General features: G+C 42.6%; 2 protein-coding genes across 3 annotated transcripts; one reads left to right on the top strand and one right to left on the bottom strand.

Moving 5' to 3' along the window:
- Positions 1-284: 284 nt before the first annotated feature.
- LOC311024908 (BAR/IMD domain-containing adapter protein 2) lies at positions 285-13,978 on the bottom strand. 2 transcript variants are annotated; one of them, XM_084027497.1, is made up of 15 exons: positions 13,789-13,978; positions 9,206-9,347; positions 9,024-9,099; positions 8,838-8,924; positions 8,210-8,271; positions 7,988-8,059; positions 7,580-7,717; positions 7,012-7,164; positions 6,509-6,682; positions 5,419-6,076; positions 4,999-5,197; positions 4,603-4,665; positions 4,004-4,172; positions 3,840-3,880; positions 285-2,801 (listed from the first exon to the last, which is right to left on the bottom strand). In XM_084027497.1, the coding sequence occupies exons 1-15, from the start codon at positions 13,809-13,811 to the stop codon at positions 2,729-2,731; spliced, it is 2,130 nt and encodes a 709-aa protein (XP_083883623.1). In that variant the 5' UTR covers positions 13,812-13,978; the 3' UTR covers positions 285-2,728. The 2 variants fall into 2 exon arrangements, with proteins under 2 accessions (XP_083883623.1, XP_083883624.1); XM_084027498.1 differs by lacking the exon at positions 13,789-13,978 and adding an exon at positions 11,201-11,400.
- Positions 13,979-15,317: 1,339 nt separating this feature from the next.
- LOC311024910 (neuronal pentraxin-2) lies at positions 15,318-22,204 on the top strand. The gene is made up of 6 exons (XM_084027499.1): positions 15,318-15,477; positions 17,837-18,796; positions 19,447-19,924; positions 20,400-20,653; positions 20,787-20,966; positions 21,120-22,204. The coding sequence occupies exons 2-6, from the start codon at positions 18,113-18,115 to the stop codon at positions 21,327-21,329; spliced, it is 1,806 nt and encodes a 601-aa protein (XP_083883625.1). The 5' UTR covers positions 15,318-15,477; positions 17,837-18,112; the 3' UTR covers positions 21,330-22,204.
- Positions 22,205-22,827: the final 623 nt, after the last annotated feature.

Genomic DNA, 22,827 nt, shown 5'->3' on the forward strand with positions numbered 1-22,827 from the left:
TCAACACAGCCCTGGTGTAACTTTACAAAGCTGGAATCAGATTAACAGCATTTAAATATGAATCCTTTGTTTCATCATTATTCTACTTCCATGAGTAAGAAAGGTAGCAGGACTTAAAAATCAAGATCCAGCTGTTGCAGTTAAACTATGAGACCTGGTATCATTCAATAATATGTAACTTACATCAACATCTATGTTTGTTTGGGTCATGCATGTAATGTGTACTTCCCCCCGTAGACAAAAGAAATAAACATGCAGAGCAGAAGAGAACAAAGATTTCCTTCATAGAACTTTTATTTCACAACACGTCGATATTCATCGTTTCAGGTAATGAACGTCTTCCTCAGCAGGATTCATAATCATAATATCTAATGCATTCACTGGGAATTCAGGTCGATGCCATTCAGAGAACAGACTGACGAGTCCGTTTACGTTGCTCCGTGTTTCACAGAACTGAGGAACTGTAAAATGGGAAATATTTCACTTTGGAAGGAGAGTTTTGGACTCTTTCCTGTTTTTAGTATCATCTTTTTGAAAAAGGTAGCTCCATCTGCAGTTGTGCTAAAGAACAGCGGACACAAATACTCAGATTCCAGGTATCTTCTACACATCTACACACATACTTTGTAATATACATACAACATCCTGTGACCTAGCTGTAAATGCATATATTCTTTTCACCATTAATTCCTTGTTGCATATTTATAATATTCATATTTTTAATAAATTCACCATGTTATATTTATATGTTGCACATTTACTACATTATTTCTCTTGAGCAATTTCTACACTCTAGTTTTGCATTTTTTTCTATTTCCTAAGGGAAAATTCTTTGTTTTATAATATTTGTCACTGTATCACCTGCCCCAAATTCAGCATGTTTCACTAATACACTTCAACAGCCACCAGTTGAACACACTCCCACCTACAGTATGTATCTGAGTTATTCTGGACAGTTTTCTACAAAGCCAAAATGTTCTACCAAAGTGAAATATCCAGCAAAATAGTCAAATAATTCATACATTCACATACATTTTAAGTCCTATTTACAATCATGAATAAGCGTTTTATGGTCACCTTTATTAATGATGTGGTACTACTCAAAGTAATATGCTGTTAAAGATGACTGACTACAACCCCGGTGGGGATTATCTTCAAGGTGCTAAACGATCACAAAAACTCAAGGCTACACCATCACATCATCCGTTTCAGTTTGCTCGGATACAATGTCTCACCTTTAGACCGGTTCTCTAGAGGCCACTATGGAGCTAAGAACATTACTTTGGATATCTCTAGTTTACCATAAACACTTGCTCAGACGTTGGACAACTTCCTGTATACTTTCTTCATCACTTCCACAGCTTCACTTCCCCAATAAAACCTAATCCTGCCGTCGTCTTTCACATCTCTCTTGAAGATTCTGCTCAGTCTGATTGGTAAACGTACGACTACAATCAACTAGATGGTGTCTAGCTTTAGATCTGGGACTGAAGAGGAACCAACAAGGCATCAAATCCAAAGACTAAGTCAGCAAATCTCTCATTCTTAACAGTTCCGAGCCTCCACAACATGCGACTTTCTGCAAAAAGAAACACCGTCCAAACATTCCACTATTAACTGTCACAAATTGTGTCTGTGAAGCTCATAAGATTTTCTGTTTCTGTGCTTTTTAGGTCTTGCTCTGCATTAAATAAGTATCCCAATCAGAAACTACCAAGTCTCATTAATCAATTATTTGTATAATCAAATTTAAGGTAGAATTTGTTTTCATAATGTATTGTTAAGTCAAGGAAAATTGTTAAACTGATGGAAAAATGTACACCAATAAAACACTGCTATGTAACTTTAAAGCAGCAGAATGTGTCGCGTTAACTGGTATAAACATGAGATTTAACTGACAGGGACTCGAGCACTCAAACAGCATTGACCACGTTCAGTTATTTAAGGTAAAAAAAAATACACAAAAATGACTCACTGCGGCAATTTCATTCAAATATGCAGTCTCTCTCTACTAAACAACCACGTTTTCAAAAAGAAACAGACTTTGAATAAATGTAAAAGTTCACCTTCATTAAAGCCAACAAACATCTGGCTTTTCTAAAAAATAGAATATGGTAAAAGCACTTTGCAGTAGGAGCCGGTCCTCTTCCCGTAACACTTCATTACTGTTAAAGTTCACAGCCTGCTATTAGGAGCCAGTCCCTAGATCAGCCCAACACAGAAAACTGTTCTGAATATGGCACAAAATAATAACAAAAAAAACTACTACATAAAAGGTTATCAAAAGATAAAGAATAAAGTTTCAGAGGCGTCTCTCGTAGGCCAGGAAAAACCTGAACATGTTAGTTATTCTGGACACAGTGTCGATCTCAAACACTAAGCTAAGTGCAGTCAAACACAGTCGCCCTACTTTCATTAAAACTAGCCCCGCCTTTATTTTAAACTCAAACTGAATTTTCAGATATTATAGTACATTTGTTTCTACTTTTTCCCCCTATTAACTACATCAAAATGTAATGGACTACAATCATATTTATAACAAGTCAGCCTTTACACATGAACCTTTTATACTTTGATTTAAAAATGTTCTATTCCTGCACACCAAACACAATCTGTCTTTAATTCATTTGTGAAAAAGAACATCCAAAGTAAAGAAGCAACGTGAACCAAAGACTGACGGTGCACAGAGAGCAGGACTACTGCTGCTGCTGCTGCTGGAATCAAACTCTTACTCAATGATGGGAGCCGAGCGATCGTTGGTGACAGTTCTTCTGAGTCGGACATGTGCAAATGGATTGGCCCTGAAAGGAGGAAACAATCAAAATCTAAAGGAATGACACTCATACATAAAATTGCCTTGTCTTGCGGCTGCCTTTAAAGTGATGGTTCGGGGTGAAAAGCACCCTAGGTCATTTCCACCATGACATCCAGCCAAATACCCCCTCAGAAACATTTTTAGCGATGGTCAGCATTGGTCAAGATAGGGCGATCAGCCGAATGGCTTAGTACTAGCGCTAATGGTACATTACGTATATCTGGTAAATTTCCCCACTAATAATGCATGGAATGTTACCAAACTTCTGCAGTAGTACACATAGGGTCTGTACTCACAAAACGAGGCATTTGAAAGTTTGTAAGTACACCAGGAGTTTATTTAAAAGAACACTTGCCTGATAGCTTCTATCCTCGGCTGCTAACGCAAACTAACGCTACCGCAGCGTAGACGCCACTTCTGTGTTTACCCAGCTGTTTCCGTCACAAGAGTTTATGCAAGAGTATGAAAAAGTTTCGCTGAATTTTTATAAATGCTTGTATTATCAGGTCAACGAGTGTTGACCTGATAATACAAGCATTTATAAAAATGTGTTGACCTGATAATACAAGCATTTATAAAAATTCAGCGAAACTTTTTCATACTCTCCTGTGAAACTCACGTGACGGAAACAGATGGGCAAACACAGAAGTGGGTGGCATCGATGCAGCGCTAGCGTTAGCAGCCGAGGATAGAAGCTATCAGGCAAGTGTTCTTTTAAATAAACTCCTGATGTACTTACAAACTTTCAAATGCCTCGTTTTGTGAGTACAGACCCTATGTGTACTACTGGAGAAGTTTGGTAACATTCCATGCATTATTAGTGGGGAAATATACAAACTGTACCATTAGCGCCAGTACTAAGCCCTTCGGCTGATCGCCCTATCTTGACCAATGCTGACCATCGCTAAAAATGTTTCTGAGGGGGTATTTGGCTGGATGTCATGGTTGAAATGACCTAGGGTGCATTTCACTCCGAACCATCACTTTAAGACACACAAAGCACCTGTGACTTCCTAAATGTTACCTGCTTGGGGAGGGCGGCGGAGAGACCAATTCTGCCGTGATCTGTAACGTAAAGAAGAGATCATATTAAAAGGATATCTTGAGATTTCCATCTCTTCCATTAACTGGTCGGCCGGGAGAAGACATTGGCCTCTGACCTTCTCCCAGAGGTTTCATGTGTCTGACCTTGTTGCTGTCGGCCATGCTGTACGGGCGTGGGCGGAAGGTGCTGACCCTCTGGGGAGGGAGGCAGTGCTCCTCCTCCGACTCAGGGGTGAGAGCTGGGAGACCCGGAGACACCAGCTTGTCCAGCTGGCCCGTGCTGGTGCTGTTAGCCTTAGATAAGAAGAGAGAGCTGGAAGGAAGAGGAGGGAGAGGAAAGAATATAGAAGGGAAAAAGAGAAAGGAAACACCAGAGATGTTGGTTTTGTTTTCATTCATCAACAACGCTGTTGGTGTTGGAAGTGAACCCGCGTTGGGGAAAGGGTCGTGGAAAGATTGAGAGGGCAAACAGTAAGTATCATCCTGCAGTTTATGAGCTCCTGTGCACTTTCTGTGAGTCTGGTGATGAAGGATTTCTTGATACAGAGGGAAAAGGGAAGGCTGTCATATTAGTTTCCACATCATAATGACCCTGTTATTTATTTTTCGTGACTCAACCAATGTTCTTACTTCCTACTTTATCGCTGATATATTGAGTTATTAAATAAGCATTTCTGGCATTAACGTATGAAAGTTCATCAACGATGTTAATAACAGCAATTCTGAATTTTTCTTTGACTTACCTCTCAAGGTGATCCATCTTACTGTGTTGTGACTGAGTGTAGGAGAAAGGGAACCAGCCTTTGCTGTGAAGGAAAGTTTGACCATATGTGATGAATATCAAGCCAGAGCAGCGAATCAGGGCAGAGAAAGGCTTGCACATAACATACAATATATATATTATATATATATATATATATATATATATATATATATATATATATATATATATATATATATAACTCCTGTGAAGTAAAGAAAGAAAATGTAGTTCTACTTAGCTTGAAAGGACTACAAGCCTAAAGGGAAGTGGTGTCCCTGACTTGTTAATGTGAAATAGTAAATGTGACCCCCGAACACACAGCCTTGTCTCGTGGTTTGTAACTTTGTGCATCACAATGGTTGCCAATGTTACTTACCGTGAAGTTCGTTCATTCTGACCGTAGTGCCACCCGTCTCTGGGCTCAGAGATGAGCAGGGCGATGTTGTCACCGGGCAGGAAGTGCAGTAAGCAAGCCCCGCCCCCTACACCGCCCTCCGGTGCTCCAGGAGTGTGAGCAAACATGGCTTCCACACGGGAAGGTCCAGATAAAGGCAGCATCCTGGGGAGACTAGAGCCTAGGTGGAGGAGGAAGAGGAACACGAGTTATAATCCTTAAAACAAACATCCTGCAGTCGGTGATATTCTTTGGCTGTACAGTAACACCAGTTGCTCTTCTGTTGAATCTGCTGAGTGCTTTTGTTCCCCCGTTGCTGCGACCACAGAAACCACAGGTGTCTCCAAATCAACAAGAAAATGGAAACCGACTTTCTGGCCGTCCAGAAGAAACTGATCTTACCCTGAAAGCCGCCGAGCCTCATTTCACTGGCAGGTCTCCTCGGCAGGGGAAGTGTTGCTGTTGCACACATGTCGGCGGTCTTCAGCAGCCAGGGGTTGTGTGGCGATGATGAAGCACCGCTTCCACCTGGACCCACCTGTTGGTGCAGTAACTGCACCGGAGTCATGGCCCTGGAGAGAGGAGCACTGTGGGACAGTGGCGGGCTGTGAGCTGCACTGTGGGGGATGGGGAGGGTCATGCCATGCAAGGGGCTGCCGCTCGCAGTGATCTGACTGAGTGTCATCACCGTGGAGGGGATGAGGCTCGGGGAGAGGTTGGTCGTGTTGGTGGCCAGGAGCAGAGAGCCTTGCTGGGCCGAGCTGCCGGATGTGGTGGGGGTGGACGCCGCAGGGCTGGTGCTGCCGCTGGCGCTGCTGTCAGGAAGGGGGCTGGCTGATCCACTGAAGGGCGTGCTGGTGTGTTGAGGTGAAGCTCCTTGTGATGGACCCCCAGCAGCTCCTCCGCTGGAGAGAGAGCGGAAAGTGTGGGGGGAGCCCTGAGGAGGACAGGTATCACTCTGGGAGGAGGAGGGGGGGAGGGAGCGCTGCTGCTGCTGCTGCTGCTGCGAGCGACTGGAGTCTCCATTCAACAGAGGAGGGACTTCTTGAACAGACAGCCTCTGAAAAATCACAGACAGATACTGTTAACTACCAGAAATAATATATTATTATTATAATATAATATATATATATACGTTTCCAGGTACTGACGTAGACTTGAGTCGAATCTGGCGACTTTAGACTCAACTGGGCAAAATGAAAAAAAGGATTTTGTCACTTGTGACTTCAATTTCTACAAAAAAGAAAAGTGTGCAGACTACAGCCTTCAGATGATATCACATATGGACTTACAGACTATGCATCCAAGATTTCATAAGCCTAAATGTTTCTTTTTTTTCCGTTTTGACTCAGAACTTCCTAATGAAGACAATTTACACTTTGTCTCAGTCCCGACTCGAGTGGAAACCACCCATGATGCAGCTAAGATTAAGATGAAGTGCATCGAACACATCAAACATCTGACACGGTATAAATTAAAAAATGGATCTGACCTGTTCCGGCTGAGCAGAGCCGATCTTTGTGTGGCGGAGGACCTCAGCTATCCCAGCGGTCCCCGAGCCTTGTGCGGTGTGACGCAGCAGATTGAGAGCGCGCTCTGGGAGTTTTGTGGGCTGAGAACACGACTGCTGCCAAGAGGACAGTTTCTGTGACAGGAGCTCTCTCACCTGGGTTGTGTTCAAAAGCACAACATTGTTAGATGATAGTTTTCTAAAAACAAAGTGTTAAGTTTGTCCCTACGTACTTTCAAATTCCCCGACACACTCAACAAGATGCTTCTGAATAAATATGTCAATTTTCATAATCAGATTAAAATATTTCTACATATATTTTTACTAAATGTCTCAATGTTCCTAAAACATCTGTTTTTAGCAAACATTACTCAAACAGGTGTGCGTTTGTTCGGGACTATTTTCTGCTGTGGATTCATACATCAGGATTTCAGAAGGCTGAGCTGTGACCAGACAAGTACATGGAGTGAGCGTGAACAGATCACCTTGGAGTGGTAGTTGATGAGCAGTTTGGTGACACAACACTGTCTGTCCACCAGGAAGCAATATCGTCTCCTCTCCTCGGTGAGCGCGGACTTGTAACCCGAGGCAACCAGCGTATCCAGCTCGCCCTGGCGACGACTCATCAACTCCACAAACTGAAGAAAAAGAGAGATTTCACTGCAAATCTGAACATCCGTGAACACGCACGCCCAATCCTGCATTCACAATCACATGCACACGTGTAGCACATACAGACGGAGTTTAATATGGTCAGAGAGAGAGCAATATGTGACATCATATCCTTCCTGATGCGCAATGATAACAAAAATCTGAATCATAAAGCTCTGTCCTGCCCTGCTGACCTTTTCTTCCAACATAAGCCTACAAGTGGCTGAACCCTTTCACCCTCTTATATCATTCATATTTCTTCCAGGAAAGGCTTGTGCACTAAGTTGCTTGTTTTCTAAGAATCAGCTGAGGCAGATTGTCCTTTAATCGTATTCACACTGGCCTGTTTCTCACACAGATCTGCCCCCACGCTGCCCGTGTGGAGGTCTGGGCTTCACTCACCTGCATCTCCCTGTCTCCATATTTGTTGGGGTGGCGACTGCCCTGGCTCTTCCTGCGGAGTTTCTTCAGCTGAGATTGGCAGCGCTCGATCGACTCTGATTTAGACCTCCGCTCACTTTGATACTTCTTTAAGGTGGCCTGAGAAACATTTCATTCAATAAGTATTGCGTGAAAATTGATGGATCTATATTTAATACATAGTGTGTTTTTTTTACCATTAGTCAGTTGCAGTGTACACATATTACTCTTATGTATGTTCCCATAATAATTCAATCATTTCTATTATTGGAATTAGAATTAGCTACACAAATAAACATGCCTCGCTTTCCAGTCAAATAAATTACACCAAACATTTTGAACCATGCTTTTTTCACAGTTTATCAAAAGTAAATGGACGTTTAAACTTACTGTGAGGTATTTAATATCCAGTTCCAGCTTCTGCTCCAACTGGGCGAGCAGCTCAGAGTGAAACAGCTTCAACTGGAAGTAAAAAGATCCATATGCAGGACATCCACCCACAAATCAATGAAAAATACTCTTTGTGGCCACTTTAAACATTATGATATTTTACAGTGGTTGATAAAAAGAAGCACTTGTTGTGAATGGTCCTGCGGAGCAGCGGAGTCTTACCACGTCCTCCAGCTGCACCTGAATCTGTCTGTGGACCTCAGCCATCTGAAACAGCGTATCTCCTGTGAGCAGCAGTAAACGACAATAAAGCAATCAGTATTATATGACTTAGATCCACGGCTTTTATCAGTCATGGTGCATCTCTAAGTGGTGCAGGAAATCTAGAAATCTGCACTGTAATGATTGTTCACCTTCAACATACATGCAAGACAACACGTTGGTACAAATGCCATCCAACTGGCTGTTTTCACAGCTTCTCATGTTGAAAGTGGCGGTCAGCTGTGAGTTCCTCCCTCGGCTACACAGCGCTGTAGTATGTGGTGGCTGGCATCTTGCCCTCCGACTCTCCTGCCTGCCTCCCCCGCTGTTTTCAGCATTACAATGAGATCATGTGGTGTTGTTAATCTCCCAACAATGACCCTACTCTCTCCCTTTCCCTCCGTGCTCTCCCCCTCACTCTCTACATTTCCTCACTCCCTCTTGTCTTCATCTCCTCCCTCACCAACACAGACTATTTCCAACTTCTCTCCAGCTGTCACGCCAACTCTCTTAACTTTATTAGGTCCATCGCTAATGTATTTTCATTTTCTCCTCAAACCCGGGCCTTCTGCACCAGCCGCCCACTCACCCAGCTCTTTGGAGCCTTGGCTGTCGCTCGCCAGCTCTCCAAGTTTCACCAGAGCATCGAAGTACCCCTTGGCAGCCACAGTTACTCCTGAAACAGAGAGAGTACGTTTTAGGGGGAAAAAATCCTGTTCACTGGTTCAGACATATTGAAGCTAGTGGGCATCTGAACGATCCCTGTTTGACTGACCTGTCAGGGCTTTCTCATAGTGTTTCCCCATGGTCACAAAGTTCTTCAGACTAGGGTTGAACTGATCCAGAATCCCCTTTTTGACGACGACACACAAACAGAACATGAACAGGCGAATTATGACTCAAATATGTGACGCGTGTCCACAGACAGACAAGACCAAATCGATCGAGAAGCCATACCTTATAGACATTTTCTGTCATCTTGTTGACCTCTTCTGTTCGAGACATTTTTCTTCTCCTGGTTATGCGCTGCCACTTTGTATGTTTGTGTTGTTTATTTCGGTTGTTACGGGCTTTAAGCTTGGCAGCAGACAGCAACCCCCTAAAAGAAAGAAGACAAAGATACAGCACAGTGACGATCATGCACAAAGGCTTCATATTTACACCAAAACTTGGTGAACATACAAATCCAAATGTATGCTGTCGTAGCACTTATTTGTGTTATTGTGTACCGTGTGCAAAGAGGACCTCCTGAAACAACTATTACAACTTTGTAGGAAGGTCTCTGGTATCAGAACTGCCTGTAGGATTTTCCCTTGCTGTTAAGAGAAAATCCAAAATATTCAGAACACAAGAATCTCTACGGTGCCAATCCTCTCTCTAGAAATGATTAAAATAAGAGGCCATCGAACCATCACAACGAGTGTTGCGGATCCAGACCGTCTTGGGTCTGAGGGCAGCAGTGTTATTTGCACATGGATCTCCTGTTTGTCTCGGCTGCCACCTTTTACATTATCGTGTCACAAGATTACGGCAACCTAAATATTTCCCCAAGATTCGTGCCAGACGAGTTCTACCATTTCAGATAAGAACAATGGGCTTCTCCTGTACGAGTCACAGGTGTCAGAGCACTGAACAAACACGAGACAACAAGGTTTCCTCAGCAGAGAGTCCCATCAAGGGGGACTGCTGCTGGGTCAAAGGACTGCCAGTCTGGATTTAATGGCAAAAGGCTCATTTGGGTTTCCCCTGCGCAGTCCTCCTTTGTTATTACAGCGAGATTACAGAGGAGACGTTGACCCAGATCAACTAATGGTATATGACACAAAGAAAACATTTCCAAACTCTTGCTCATTAAGGCCACCCTGGTGTAGTCTGTCATGTGTCAGAGGAGCTGCATTAGTCTGCAGGATGAAACAGAAAAGTGGAGCTTGGTCCAAACGTTGTCTTTTTTATTTCGTTTGAAAGACTTTATGGCTTTGCAAAGTCCTTAAAACGATGAAGATGCTAAATAAAAAGCCTCCGTGTCTGTATATTCTACCTCAGTGCGGTTTCATTCTAAGAAAATAAAGTGCTGTTTGTTTCAGGATGCAACAGGAACAGGCTGCAGGTGGTTGGGAAACTCATACAGAAGATGCATTCATGTGGTTTGGCATCTTTAAAGTTCTTTAAATGGTTTGGAAGCGAACTATGCATTTAAAAACCATTAATGTCTCTGCTAATGTCACATGTTTCAACAAATTCCATCAGCAGAAACATTATCAATTTGGATATTTTAATACTCTATAAGTTATTTTTCAAGCAAAAATGCAAAAAAATAAACTCTGGTTCAAACTTCTCCATTGTGAGGATTTCCTGTTTTTCTGTGTTTTATATGACAGTAAACTAACAATCATATACGTGGGTTTTGGAATGATGGTGGGACAAGTCACAGTGTCGCTGCAAAATTTTAATGCCCAAGAAATAGCAGCAGAAAAAAGTCTGTTTAAATTGTGTTTAAAGGATTTGTGCAAGACTGAAAAGTAACTGCGTTCTGGTTTGTATCTTGCCCTGTTTTATGGTGAAATGCTGTTAGATATTCATGCTTCCACTTCTTGCATTTCTCTAAAGAATGAATGGTGAACAGTGCAGCTAAAGCAGTTCTCAGCACTAAATGAGCCTTTTCTTCCAAACCATCACATCTTATTGAAACAAGCACATCAAAGTCTTTGGAATTACTGAAGCAAAAGCAACATAATCCAAAAAAGTAAAAAGCCCAACTAAAATATCCCAAACCTGCCTGTGCACATAAACATGAATAAATCAATTGGGCAATTACAGTGGATAAAGAGGGAAAGCCCTGCCATTTGCCCACATAGCAGCTCAATAACAGCTACCTGTTGATCTCTCAGCTCCACTTCCATTTGTAAAACACAGTAACACATATTTCAGCTACTAAAAAAAGAAGTTACATACCTTTTCTGATGTCATTGTGGGCAACGATAAAGACTTCCTGCGTGTCTTTGAGTGTTAAATGAACAGTATAACACCCCCTCTTTTCTTCCCATTAGGCTACTTTCCCTCTCCGTTAGTTAGTGGGGGGTTGTTTCATCCAGCAGAGCACTAAATCTCAACTCCCCTCCACCCCTTTTTCACATGGCTCGCTCTCTCTCTCTCTCTCTCTCTCTCCCTCCCTTTCTCTCTCTCTCTCTCCCTCTCTCTCTCTTCCTCTCTCTCTCTCCCTCCCTCTCTCCTCTAAGAATCGGGGTCAGATATTTGGTGCCGTTCAGTACCTCTCCTCATTACTGAGCCGATTATCAACATGCCTACACGGCCGCAAAAACCAGCCAGAAAAACCACAGTGACAAAACCCCCGCCCAGTACAACCATCTCCCTGCCGTTGGAAACCACAGTCAGCCTCCCACCTCCCATTTGGTCCCCCCCCTCTCTCTCTGTCTCTCTCTCTCTCTCTCTCTCTCTGTCTCTCTCTCTGTCACTCGGGCAGAATAACAATGAGCCAATGGGACCTCATCTGAATAGGAGCAGGAGGGGAATAATGACTTGAACTTTTCAAGCCAAAGACAGAGCAGCACATGCAGGCCTATCACTGGCCTACATACACCCGGACCATCACATAGTCCTGCTCCCCGTTCTCACAGGGGGAGGAGGGGAGGGGGAGGCCCTGCGCTCACTGCAACACACTGCTGAGAAGATTAAAGGCTAACGTAAGAAATAAAGGTGCTGGAGAGGAGAGGTTAAAGTGGTGGGGAAGAGTCGTTGAAGAGTAGGGTCAGTGGGAAGTAATTATGTACATTTACTCAAGCACTGTAGTCAGCACATTTCCTGCTACTTTACTCCATTACGTGTCAGAGGCAAATATAGTACATTTCAATCCCACTTGTCCCAGAGCATTCAGGATGTATGTTTAACCCTCCTGTTATCCTTCGGATCAAGTTGAACATAAACCTTCAGAAAAAAATTACTACCTATATATATACTAAGTATATTTACTCAAGTACAATGTTGATGTACTTCACCAGAGCTGTATCTCTGAAGTACTGAGGTCAAAGGTTCCCCCGGCACAAGCCCCACCACTCTCTCAAGACTTGTGGTTTAAAAGTGATTAAAGATATTTCAAAACTGTCTCACAAGCAGGAAATGCTGAAGCATTTCTTTATTATTTTGTTGGTCTAAAAGTAGTCAAATTTAAATGTATTGAGGTTTAACACTGACCTCGTTGCTAAAACCGACTGTTACAGTGTAGTTACAGTGAATTATAGTGTTCACAATAATGGCCCTGTACTTGCATTTATATTTTGTGCTACTTTATACTTACATTTCAGAGTAAATATTGTACTTTTTATTACACTTTATTTATTTGACAGTTACAGATTCAGAACGATAAAAAATGAGGATATAAAATATGTAGAATTGTCCAACAGTATATATTCTACTTTATCTACTTTATCTATTTGCTCTATGGAACTTAAACCAGGTAGCCTCTAACTGTAGCTTCTGTGGGAAACCGCTGCTGGAAATGGGGTTGAGGAGAGAAATTAGACTTTTGTACGGAAAATACGCAGTAAAATGAAAACAGTGAGCTGAAAGGGGTGAAAAACACCCGTGGCACTGCAGAGTTAAGTGATATTTCTTAGGGTGTTTGTCACTGAAACCTCTTTCACATGAACAAGTCATGTTCTTCAATGTCAAAGACAAAGTTAAACAGAATTCTTTAGTGTAAAGTTCTTCATTGTGAAGAATGGTGTATGCACAAAAAAGAAAAATAATTATGATTTAATAGGGCCCCTTAATCATATTAAATGGGTTATAATGTCTGAATGGTGCTAAATATCACAGGATATGTGATATATCTAATAATTAATACAATTTATAATGTAACATTATAGTATGACATTTGTGTCAAAAGTCAAGAACAGGTGACTCTGCGATGGTGGTGGTGGTGGGGGGGGCGGCCCAAGCCTTTTGCCCTGTACATATACTGTATATGGCTAATAAAGTCATCACTTGTAGTACATTTTGGTGTCTGACTGGCGCAGCCTTGTGTTGCATTTGCAGGGTTTTCCCAGGTGGTGGCGATGGTGTGACATCACTTCCTGCAGCACCTCCCCTGCATGAGACTCAACAGTCAGTGTGCTGCAGCTAGTACAGACTGTAGAGTTACGCTGTATGTAGAAGTATAACTTATAGATCTCGTATCTTCAAGACCAAAACTCATAATCACAATCATGATTTATAAAGCTGACAATGTCATCTAATCTTTCATTAAGCTACCACTTAAATATGTTCTAATTTTGCTCTACTTTACAGTCATAGCAGTGTTTTATATTTTATATTATTTAGGTACTTTATATATTTAGAGGGTCTATTTTTAGCTGTGACACTGTAAATGTTATTTATTCTTTACGCTGCTGGACCTGGGTAACAAATTTCATTCCTTCATGTCTTAACATGACAATAAACTAAAATAAACGTATATTACTGGACACAACCAAAACACGTCAAACCCACATTCAACATAACAAATGATAATGTCGTTACTCAACAGCAGGCTGTCCCAGGATCCCATGGTGTCTTTCAGCCGTCAGAGGAGCCTCCAGTGAGTGAGCTCTGTGGGCTTCTGGGTCAGGTCAGTGTTGAGGGGAACATTGGAGCGTCTGTGGTCTCGTGTCCTTGGACCTGAGCCGCAAAGCTGTTTGTGTCGGCTCGCTTCCTCCTGGACTAATTCACCAGACACTAAGGAGATTGACGGACAGGAAAACCCGACTCACACTGACCTATTAACGACAAAGATGACTCGTACACATCCCTCGCGTCAATCTATGCGTCTTGGGCCCAAACGTGTCTCCGATGAAGATCCTGCTCAGACGGGTGTGTCACAGAGTCACCACATGTGGAGGTAGAGCTCTCTGACACATCAAAATCACTCTAAACCAGATCTGAAAGTACAAATCTTCTGAATCCTGGAACACAGAAATAGGAAATAAAGCATTAATAATTCCTTGAATGAGAGACTGTAATGTGTGTAGATGTTTTCACATCATTAATCTGACGAGTTCTGACTGTAACATATAGACGGACCATAAACACGGTTTCAACAGGACACGTTTCATGAGCTTTGTAATTTCATGTCGTAATAACAGTTATTTTATGAGTATTACAAATAAAATAAGATTTGTTTTGCAGAGCTCAATAAAACTACTTATTGACAAGATTCACTTCGTGTTCAGACAAGTTTGGGAAACTTATTCAAAATTATTCATAAAGGGGAAGACAGAGTACAAGTCACAGACTTTGGGCACAACATTTTGACTCCTCACCGTTTCCCCTTCAATTTACTCCTGGATATGAAAAAGGACATGTCTGGTAATCATTCTGATTCAGTTCAAATGTACTCTGTTGTTTTTTATTACAAGCTGACAATTTAATGTCTACTTACTGGCAGTTTATCTCCTAAAACACTGGCAGCAGTTTTAAGATTATGAAGAATGAAACAAACTTTCGAGAGTGACGTAACATGAATTATTATTCAGTGAGATCTGGAGAAATGCAGGTTAATTTATTACTGAGGTTTTAATCCCCAGAGGCCTGATATATACGCCTGCGTGTCTCTAACGATTACAAATAAGTGTCTGTCCTGTAATCGTCATGCTGGCTTCATTGTTTGTTGTGTGATTTTCCCTGACCTTAAATCAGCCATCTGCTGTCCTGCTGCTGCCTCTGTGGCTGTCAGTCAGACTGGAAGAGACGCAGGAATTAATCAGGCCAATTACTCCCGCGCTGAGATCCAGGTGAGCTGTGTGACGTCCCGGTCCAATGGTCGGTCCTGTTAGAGAGGATGAGAGGTCAATCTGATTTTATTCTTCTTAAAATAAGGTGTTTATGGAAGTTGTCAGAGCAGGGTAATATATAACCAATATAACCATATTTTCAGGAAAAATAAAGATGATGGAGCAACAACTTAGATGTGAAAGATGCAAAAGAGTCTGGCTGGAAAAGAGGTGTGGCCTTCCAAGAAAAACACCAAAACAAAGCTGTAGGTGGGGACGAGAGGAGGAGAGAAAAGAGGGGTAGAGACAATGGAGGAGGGATAGAAAGAGCTGAGCTCCCCTCTGGAGTAAATCTCTCTCAATCTGATCAGTGTGTGAGGTGGACTACCTCACTACAGGGGACAGGGACTCACGGGGACTCACAGGGACTCACGGGGACTCACAGGGACTCACAGGGACTCACAGGTAAGGGCGCTATTACAATGTTAATGTTAACTGAAACAGTGTAATAATGTTGTTTTACACCAGTTTCATTATTTCAACAAGATGTAACAGAAGAGGCCAGTTCAGAGCCAGAGTGAAAAATAAGAAGCATAAATCTCTTTCAGTAAGAAATTTGAACATCTTTTAAAAAAATAATAAATGATAATGAGTCCATCATCAATATACGACATGAGAAAACGTAGGCTTATATTTACAACGGCTTAACCCGCATTATTGTGCAAAAGAAAGAAACGTGTTTGGGAGTTGTTTGAGTCAGTTACTAAAAACATGTTATTTTTATGTATTGACTAAGTTTGACTGTGTGTAAATGCAGCAACTCAACGTACATCGGCTCTATTCAGGACCAGAAACTAGAGGTTGATTTCTATTTGATTTGCTACAAAGAAAAGAGTTTCTTTTAGTTTTCAAGGAAGCTAAAGGGATCTGAAACATGTTAACTGAAGCGTGTATGGAAGAATTAGTATATGACATATTTTGTTTAGTGGGTGTTTTACAAATCAGCCTCAGTCTGTTAGATTCCAACTAAGGGACAATAAAAATAATCAGTAAATACATATTTTCAATCACTGTCCAAATCTTAGTGTAGCTGGCAATGACAATGAACTAGAGTGTGGGTGGCTAACACTCTCACCATTATGGGCAACATGACAATGAATGTTGAGTATGACCCTTTTTTTAATAAACTGTGTGTGATTTACACAGAGGAAGCCTTTTCTTAAACTTTAATCAATTTCATCAAAGTGTCTCAACAAACAAACTTGCCAGAGAAAACTATGTTGACAGTGATCTTATAATGTAACAGGATGTTTATAGTTTTACCACCGTCCCCTCTCTCTAGAAATAATCCTTTTGTTTACAAACAGAGTTCTTCATTTTGTTTGTCAGAGTCAACTGTTTTTATAATCACTTATTGTTATCAGTTTTTAATTAGGGACTAATCGCACTACTTAAATATCCACCTTGGCCATATGGTGCACAACCCAAGTGTTCACCATGGATTACCACACACACACACACACACACACACACACACACACACACACACACACACACACACACACACACACACACACACACACACACACACACACACACACGCAAGCCCACTTATCTCTGACTAAGGTAGCACAACAACTGCTTGCAATTAGGTTAATTGAGTGAACTGTGGCTGGTAATAAACTTAGGGCTCAACTGTGGTGATTGGGTGTGACACAGTTCTGTACCTTGACCATCTGTCTCTCCTTTAAGCCCCGTAAATCACAATGGAGACCGAAGCAGCAGAATGTGTTTGAGTTCAGACTCAGTTTCTTTGTTGGAATAGGTTTATTATTACAATTTGATTGTAAATGTTAAAAAATGACTTATTCTTCTCCACGTAATTCAATATTTTAATTAACTTCTGAGGAGATTTGTATGAGGCCAGAATGATGATTGTCACTCAACAGACTATATTTGTAGTTTTGCTCTTTTTCATTATTGATAGAGTAGATTGAATCATGTATGAACCATCAACACATGCACACATTGTGGAGGCCGGTCACTGTGAGCAACAGGTGGTCAGTGAGGTTTAGCTGCCACATCACGTGCGTGCCATTTCAAAATGCCGAGCCTGTATAATGAAGGACGCTACGGTGCTCAGAGGCGTCAGCGAGCCTTCACGATACAGACATAGGGGAAATAATATGACCACTTCTTGGACACATTAACGTTTAGGGATCCGTCTGTGATCCAGACTTTAAACAACATACTGCTTTTAATTCCCACCCTCCAGGCAAAACATGTAAAGAACCAAATTCAATTTAACCAAAACATAAAAGACGTGGGTGTCTGCAATCCTCTTTTTGGGCCTCCAGGAAGTCAAAACCATCAAATTAAGTTCACCCTAACAGTACTGGTGAAAGTCTCATGACTGGTCTGAATGTAACACTTCTGATTTGGACTCTGAATGTAACACTTCTGATTTGGACTAATCCTCGTCTGGACAGCCACTGGTTGCTTTGGCACATTCTCTATGCCATGTAAGGTTACTGCTCACACACACGGCAGGAGGTGGAGGTGTTCATCCACCATCACAGCCTGCTGAGAACTGGAGACTTTTATAAGAAGTATATACTGTATATTTATATGTCAGCCTGCTCCAAAAGTGTCTCTTCTAAATATTCCATAATATATTATTACTTAAGGAAACTGACTCCAACTACAACAGCAAAAGCAACGGATATTTCCTCACTTCTCCAACTTGTACAGGCGATTGGGTTATTGTGTCCACTCTTTGTTGATGCTACTAAAAGACCCTAAAACCTGTGTTTTGTTTTAACAGGTTTTATCCATTCTTCATTGACGGAGAGATAGAGAGACAGAGAGAGGGGGAAACAGAGCAGCATCCAGAATAAAAAGAATTCTACTGTATGACAAAGAAGATAAAAGACAACGCTGTGATTTCTATTTGTTACGACACTTTGTGGATGGACGTCTTCACCATGCTCCCCGATGTCTCCGTTCCAACAACAAAGAAACCAACACAACCTTTACTTTAACTGGCATCGCACGTTTTGAAGTGAAGCCAAGCTGCTTAAACATAACGGCTGAACTGTGGATGGAGATTATGAGGAACTCTTGGTCGCTACACATGTTCCTTGTTCCCATTGTGTTTTCTTCACTTCTCCTCTCCCCCACATCTGCCGGCTCAGGGTCTGACTATGACTTCGGAGCCCACCCACGCTTTGTTTGTACCCCTATTCCCATGGATGCAGACCCTGCCTGCTTCCCTACAGGGGGTCTTGGCGTTGGCGCAGCAGGGCCCAGTGGACCAGGCCATCAAAGTGCACCTCCTGCTGGCTGGTGGGGAGCAAGCGAAGAGGCCAAAGCCACCATCCTCCACCTCAGGGAGAGCCTTGTGCAACAGAAAGAGACCATCCTGGACCAAAGGGAGACCATTAGAGAGCTGACGGCCAAACTCACCCTGTGCGAGGGCCTCGGACGTGGCGTGACGCCTCACGACGAGCACCACGGTACAGCGTCGCAATCCCAGCACGCGGCGGAGTCCGGCCATCACACGTACACCGACAATGGGCACTATGGCAACCAGCAGGGTCACTACGGAAAGCTCATACCAGACTCACCAGACCACCCCTCGGTGGGGGGGGCACGAGCTGATGGAGGACACCGCGTTCAGCACCAGGGGAAGGACAAACATGTGACACCAGGCAACATCACATCATCACCAGAGCAGATGGAGAGGATGCTGCAGGCGCTGAAGGAGAGGCTGGACAATCTGCAGGTGAGCAGGACCAGCAAAGACAATTATAGAAAGAATGAAAAGTTGCATTCAAGAAAATATAATACAGTTGATGAATAGGAAAGAGGATGCAGTGCCTCGTTTGGACACATTAATGCTGTTATCACCAGATTGTTTGCTGCATAATCAAGTCCCAAAGTAGTACATCCACAAAGTACTTTTGAGAAAGGAATAATTAATGACTTCATTGCTTTAAGTCACTCACTACAATGGCAATGGTTGACATCACGGACAACTCTTGCTTAAAGTGGATTGACTGTATGTTTAGGTGTTTGGTTACTCACTGTTTTTACTCTCTTGGTGCATTTAAGCATCATTTGGTGGCTCTCGTCCCTGGATCATGATCACTGAGAGATGTCAGGAGCTGTGGAGTGTGTAGGGGGGATGGGGGGGATGGCGTGATGGCAGCACGGGTCTAACATCCACAGTAATTATCATGATCTTCCCTGACACAATAGTAATCACGGAATGCACCAAGTTCACAACAAAGCCTGGATTACCTGAGAGGAAGAGAAGCCGTAGTAGATCCAGGAAGACACAGTGCATATAAAGGCAAGCACAGGGGTTTAAGTGAAATTAACTGCTTGTTGTCATCAAAACTTCACCTGTGTGTTCTTCACCTCCCTCCGCAGAAGAGGAACACATCCATCACCTACTCCAGCTCTCTGAAGGAGCTGCTTCAGAGGAAGATCAGCACTCTGGAGCAGCAGCTGCAGCACCGCACCTCCGCCCTCGGCAGCCCGGACCACCACGATGACGACAGCAGCCACAGAGACGTGGGAGACCGTCATGACGACGATCATCACGATGCCGATCACCATGACGACGGACACCCAAGCGACCACAAGGACGACCACAATGACGGCGGTCACAGCGACAGCGGGAACCATACCGACCATCACGATGACAGCCACAATGACGACCATCATGACGCCAACGCGGACCACAATGACGGTCACCATGACGATGATGATGAGGATAACCATCACAACAGTAATGAAGCAGATAGTTATAGTTACGTTTCACAGACGGGATACAGAGAACCAGGACCACGGACTGGTTTCCACGCAAATAAACTGGAGGCAATACTCAGCCAGCTGCACCTGACAGGTATACGACCACTATAGTAACTTTATAACAAGCAGTCACTCCTGACAGCCAATCTATGACAAGTTCTTGTTAATGAAGCATATGAATTGTGTTAGTAGCATATTCTGCAGATGCATATATTCCCAAAGAGAGGAAGAACTTGCAGGATGTACAAGAAACATGCAAACTAGCTGCAAAACATGCAAAATATTAGAATTAGAGAAATACCTCATGTTGTTTCTTTGGGACATTTCCTTTTTTGTAAATTTTCCTCTCAATTTTCAGAAGGAATTCTCTAGTTCTGATGATCAATATGTCCATCTAATGTGTGTTTCTTTCCGTCATTACCTTCGAGCATTATTGAGTGCAGTAGAGTTTCAAAGTTCATTCTTGACATCGGAAAGGCCGTTATAACAGCGACTAAATGGCCCTTAATGGCATGACTGAAGGAGAGACCGTTTTGATGTGGTGTGATATTATTTTGCTTCAAAAACAGGTTCCAGCAGGAAAAAGTCTCAGAGCCCTGATGCCTTCCAGATCAGCTTCCCCATGAGAACGAACTACATGTACGGGCAGGTCAAGAGGACGCTGATGCATGAGATCTTCGCTCTGACTTTGTGCCTTTGGATGAAGGCGGGCACGGGCTCTGGCTTGGGGACGCCCTTTTCTTACTCGGCACCCGGACAGTCCAATGAACTGGTGCTGATCGAGTGGGGGAACAACCCCATGGAGCTGCTGATCGATGACAAGGTGAGAGAGGATCAATAGAAACCCTGCAGCAGTGAGAGTTAAGCCGTCAGTTCAACTCAGTTAATTTTTGCTTCTGTCCTGACTGGCATGTATTTGTATTAGTGTCTCACCCTCTTCACTCCCCTGACCCTAGGCTGTGTCGCTCCCCCTGTCTGTGGGTGATGGGAAGTGGCACCACGTGTGTGTGACTTGGTCAACACGGGACGGACAGTGGGAGGCCTACCAGGACGGAGTGCAGAGGGGGTCTGGGACAAATCTTTCCCCCTGGCATCCTATCAAACCCGGAGGGGTCTTCATCCTGGGACAGGAACAGGTAAAGAAAAAGAGATGCACATTGCGGATACAGAGAGCAGACCAAAGAAGCCATCTTTTTGTCTATTTAAGCCATTAAGCGCTGGTATTTGTGCATAAATGAGAGAATTCACTTTTAATTTTGAAAAGCAATAACAGTTCTTTCTCTCTGCAGGACACTCTGGGAGGACGCTTTGATGCCACTCAGTCATTTGTGGGCGAGTTGTCGGATGTGCACATGTGGTCGCATGTCCTGGCAGCCAGTGACATCTTCAGCCTGGCCTCCTGCGGCAGCCACCTGAGAGGGGACGTCATTGCTTGGTCCGAGACAGAGGTGGAGCTTCATGGAGGCGTCGCCAAATACCCCTTTGACCCCTGTCACTGAAAGGCCGTAACGCCATTGAAGAAGAACGTGGGAGATATCCCGTAACACACTTAGAACATTTCTCATCGATCAAAAAGGTGCAAGAATAAAGAAAAGTCCCTTTGACTTTCAGTTATTATTCAGGATGATCACGAAGCGGCACCAACTCAATGCCTTCCTTTAAACTTAATCAGTGACTTTTTCTTTAAAAAGAGGAATAACTGTAAGTCTTGTGTGTTTACAGAGACTGTGAAGGGACTTTTGGCCTCTATTTCAATCATGAGCTAGTGTGAGCTAGTGTTTTATTTCAAACAGACAAGTGCTGTATGTGACATATTGTCATACTGTTAATAAGACGAAATAGCGTAGGGTCTGTGATCAAATTAGCAGACCTTACAGGGGTTCTGATGTGGTGAAGTGACAAACTGTATTATGTTAGTTTGAATGACACATGTAGGAATGTGTTGAGAAATCAACTTGGGTGCTCCTTTTTTTAAAAGGTGTCCGTGAATATACAGCTAATTTACCAAAGAAAATGTAGAGTTGATTTGTGTTACACTTTTTTAAATAATAATTCTAATAAGCTAGGTGTCGTAGATAGATGGTTTATTTTGGGGAAAATACTGAAAAGTCTGTCAGACCGAATGAAGAGTTTCAAAGCCTCATTTAAAAAAAACTTTTACACTCGACAATGGAACTGTTTGTTTACTGAACAAATCACTGACATTTAGCACTTTCCCCCCCAATAAATGTAATTTATCGTTTAGGAATGATGTATTTTATGTGATTATGTCGTTGCACAGTGGCTTTTAAATTTCTTACATGATCTGGCCTTGACTGTATATTTAATGTACTGTACTTAGGCCATGTTAGATTGTTGACGTTACAAATTGTGGTTTTTTTTTCACATATTGTGACAGCGTCAGTTAAATAAAAGTGTAAAAAAAAAAAAACGTATTTATTTTTTGTATTAAAGGTTCATTTAGTCATGGACAGTACACGTTAACATGAACATGTAGCTAAATGGCTATTTTGCGTCTGTCGTCCATGGGCCGATGTTAACAGGCCAGATGCACCGAAAAGAAGCTTTTAGTCGATGTCTTTGGTTCAGACGTCTTTTCTCTTTCATTATTTGTGGACATCAAACCTGACACAGGTCAACTGACAAAGTTAACGAGTATAAATCACGTAGTCGGGCCCATTCACAAAGCAGCCAAAACTCAATGTAGCTAACTTAGCTAGCTAGCTGACTTAAATCGAACTCTGCACTTGCTAACTAGCTACAAAGACTTAGCATTACATTTACCAGTTTGGAGAAACATTGAAATTTGAGTGAATGGTTTGGTTCATATAATCTGCTTCCATTCAGAGACAATGATGAAAAAGTGACCGCAGAGAAACAACAGAAAAGGACAGGAGATGCTAGCGTGATATCAGGTTCACCTTCTTGGTTTAGCGCGTTAGCTTGATAAAAAACAACCTCTGGGCACCATGAATGTACTCCATAGGTGTTGAGATA

This window comes from Eutrigla gurnardus (assembly GCF_963514095.1).
Source record: "Eutrigla gurnardus genome assembly, chromosome: 14".
Lineage (NCBI taxonomy): Eukaryota > Metazoa > Chordata > Actinopteri > Perciformes > Triglidae > Eutrigla > Eutrigla gurnardus.

Bases quoted from the DNA above. Each gene is read 5' to 3' on its own strand.
- LOC311024908 (XM_084027497.1), bottom strand. From the start codon at position 13,811: ATGGGATCCTGGGACAGCCTGCT. The intron at 6,683-7,011 runs GTGATCTGTTCA...AACACAACCCAG, and splicing joins TCATCAACTACCACTCCAAG to GTGAGAGAGCTCCTGTCACA. The intron at 5,198-5,418 runs GTAAGATCAGTT...TCCTCCACCTAG, and splicing joins GAGGCTCGGCGGCTTTCAGG to GCTCTAGTCTCCCCAGGATG.
- LOC311024910 (XM_084027499.1), top strand. From the start codon at position 18,113: ATGGAGATTATGAGGAACTCTTGGTCGCTACACATGTTCCTTGTTCCC. The intron at 19,925-20,399 runs GTATACGACCAC...CTTCAAAAACAG, and splicing joins CAGCCAGCTGCACCTGACAG to GTTCCAGCAGGAAAAAGTCT. The intron at 20,967-21,119 runs GTAAAGAAAAAG...TTCTCTCTGCAG, and splicing joins TCATCCTGGGACAGGAACAG to GACACTCTGGGAGGACGCTT.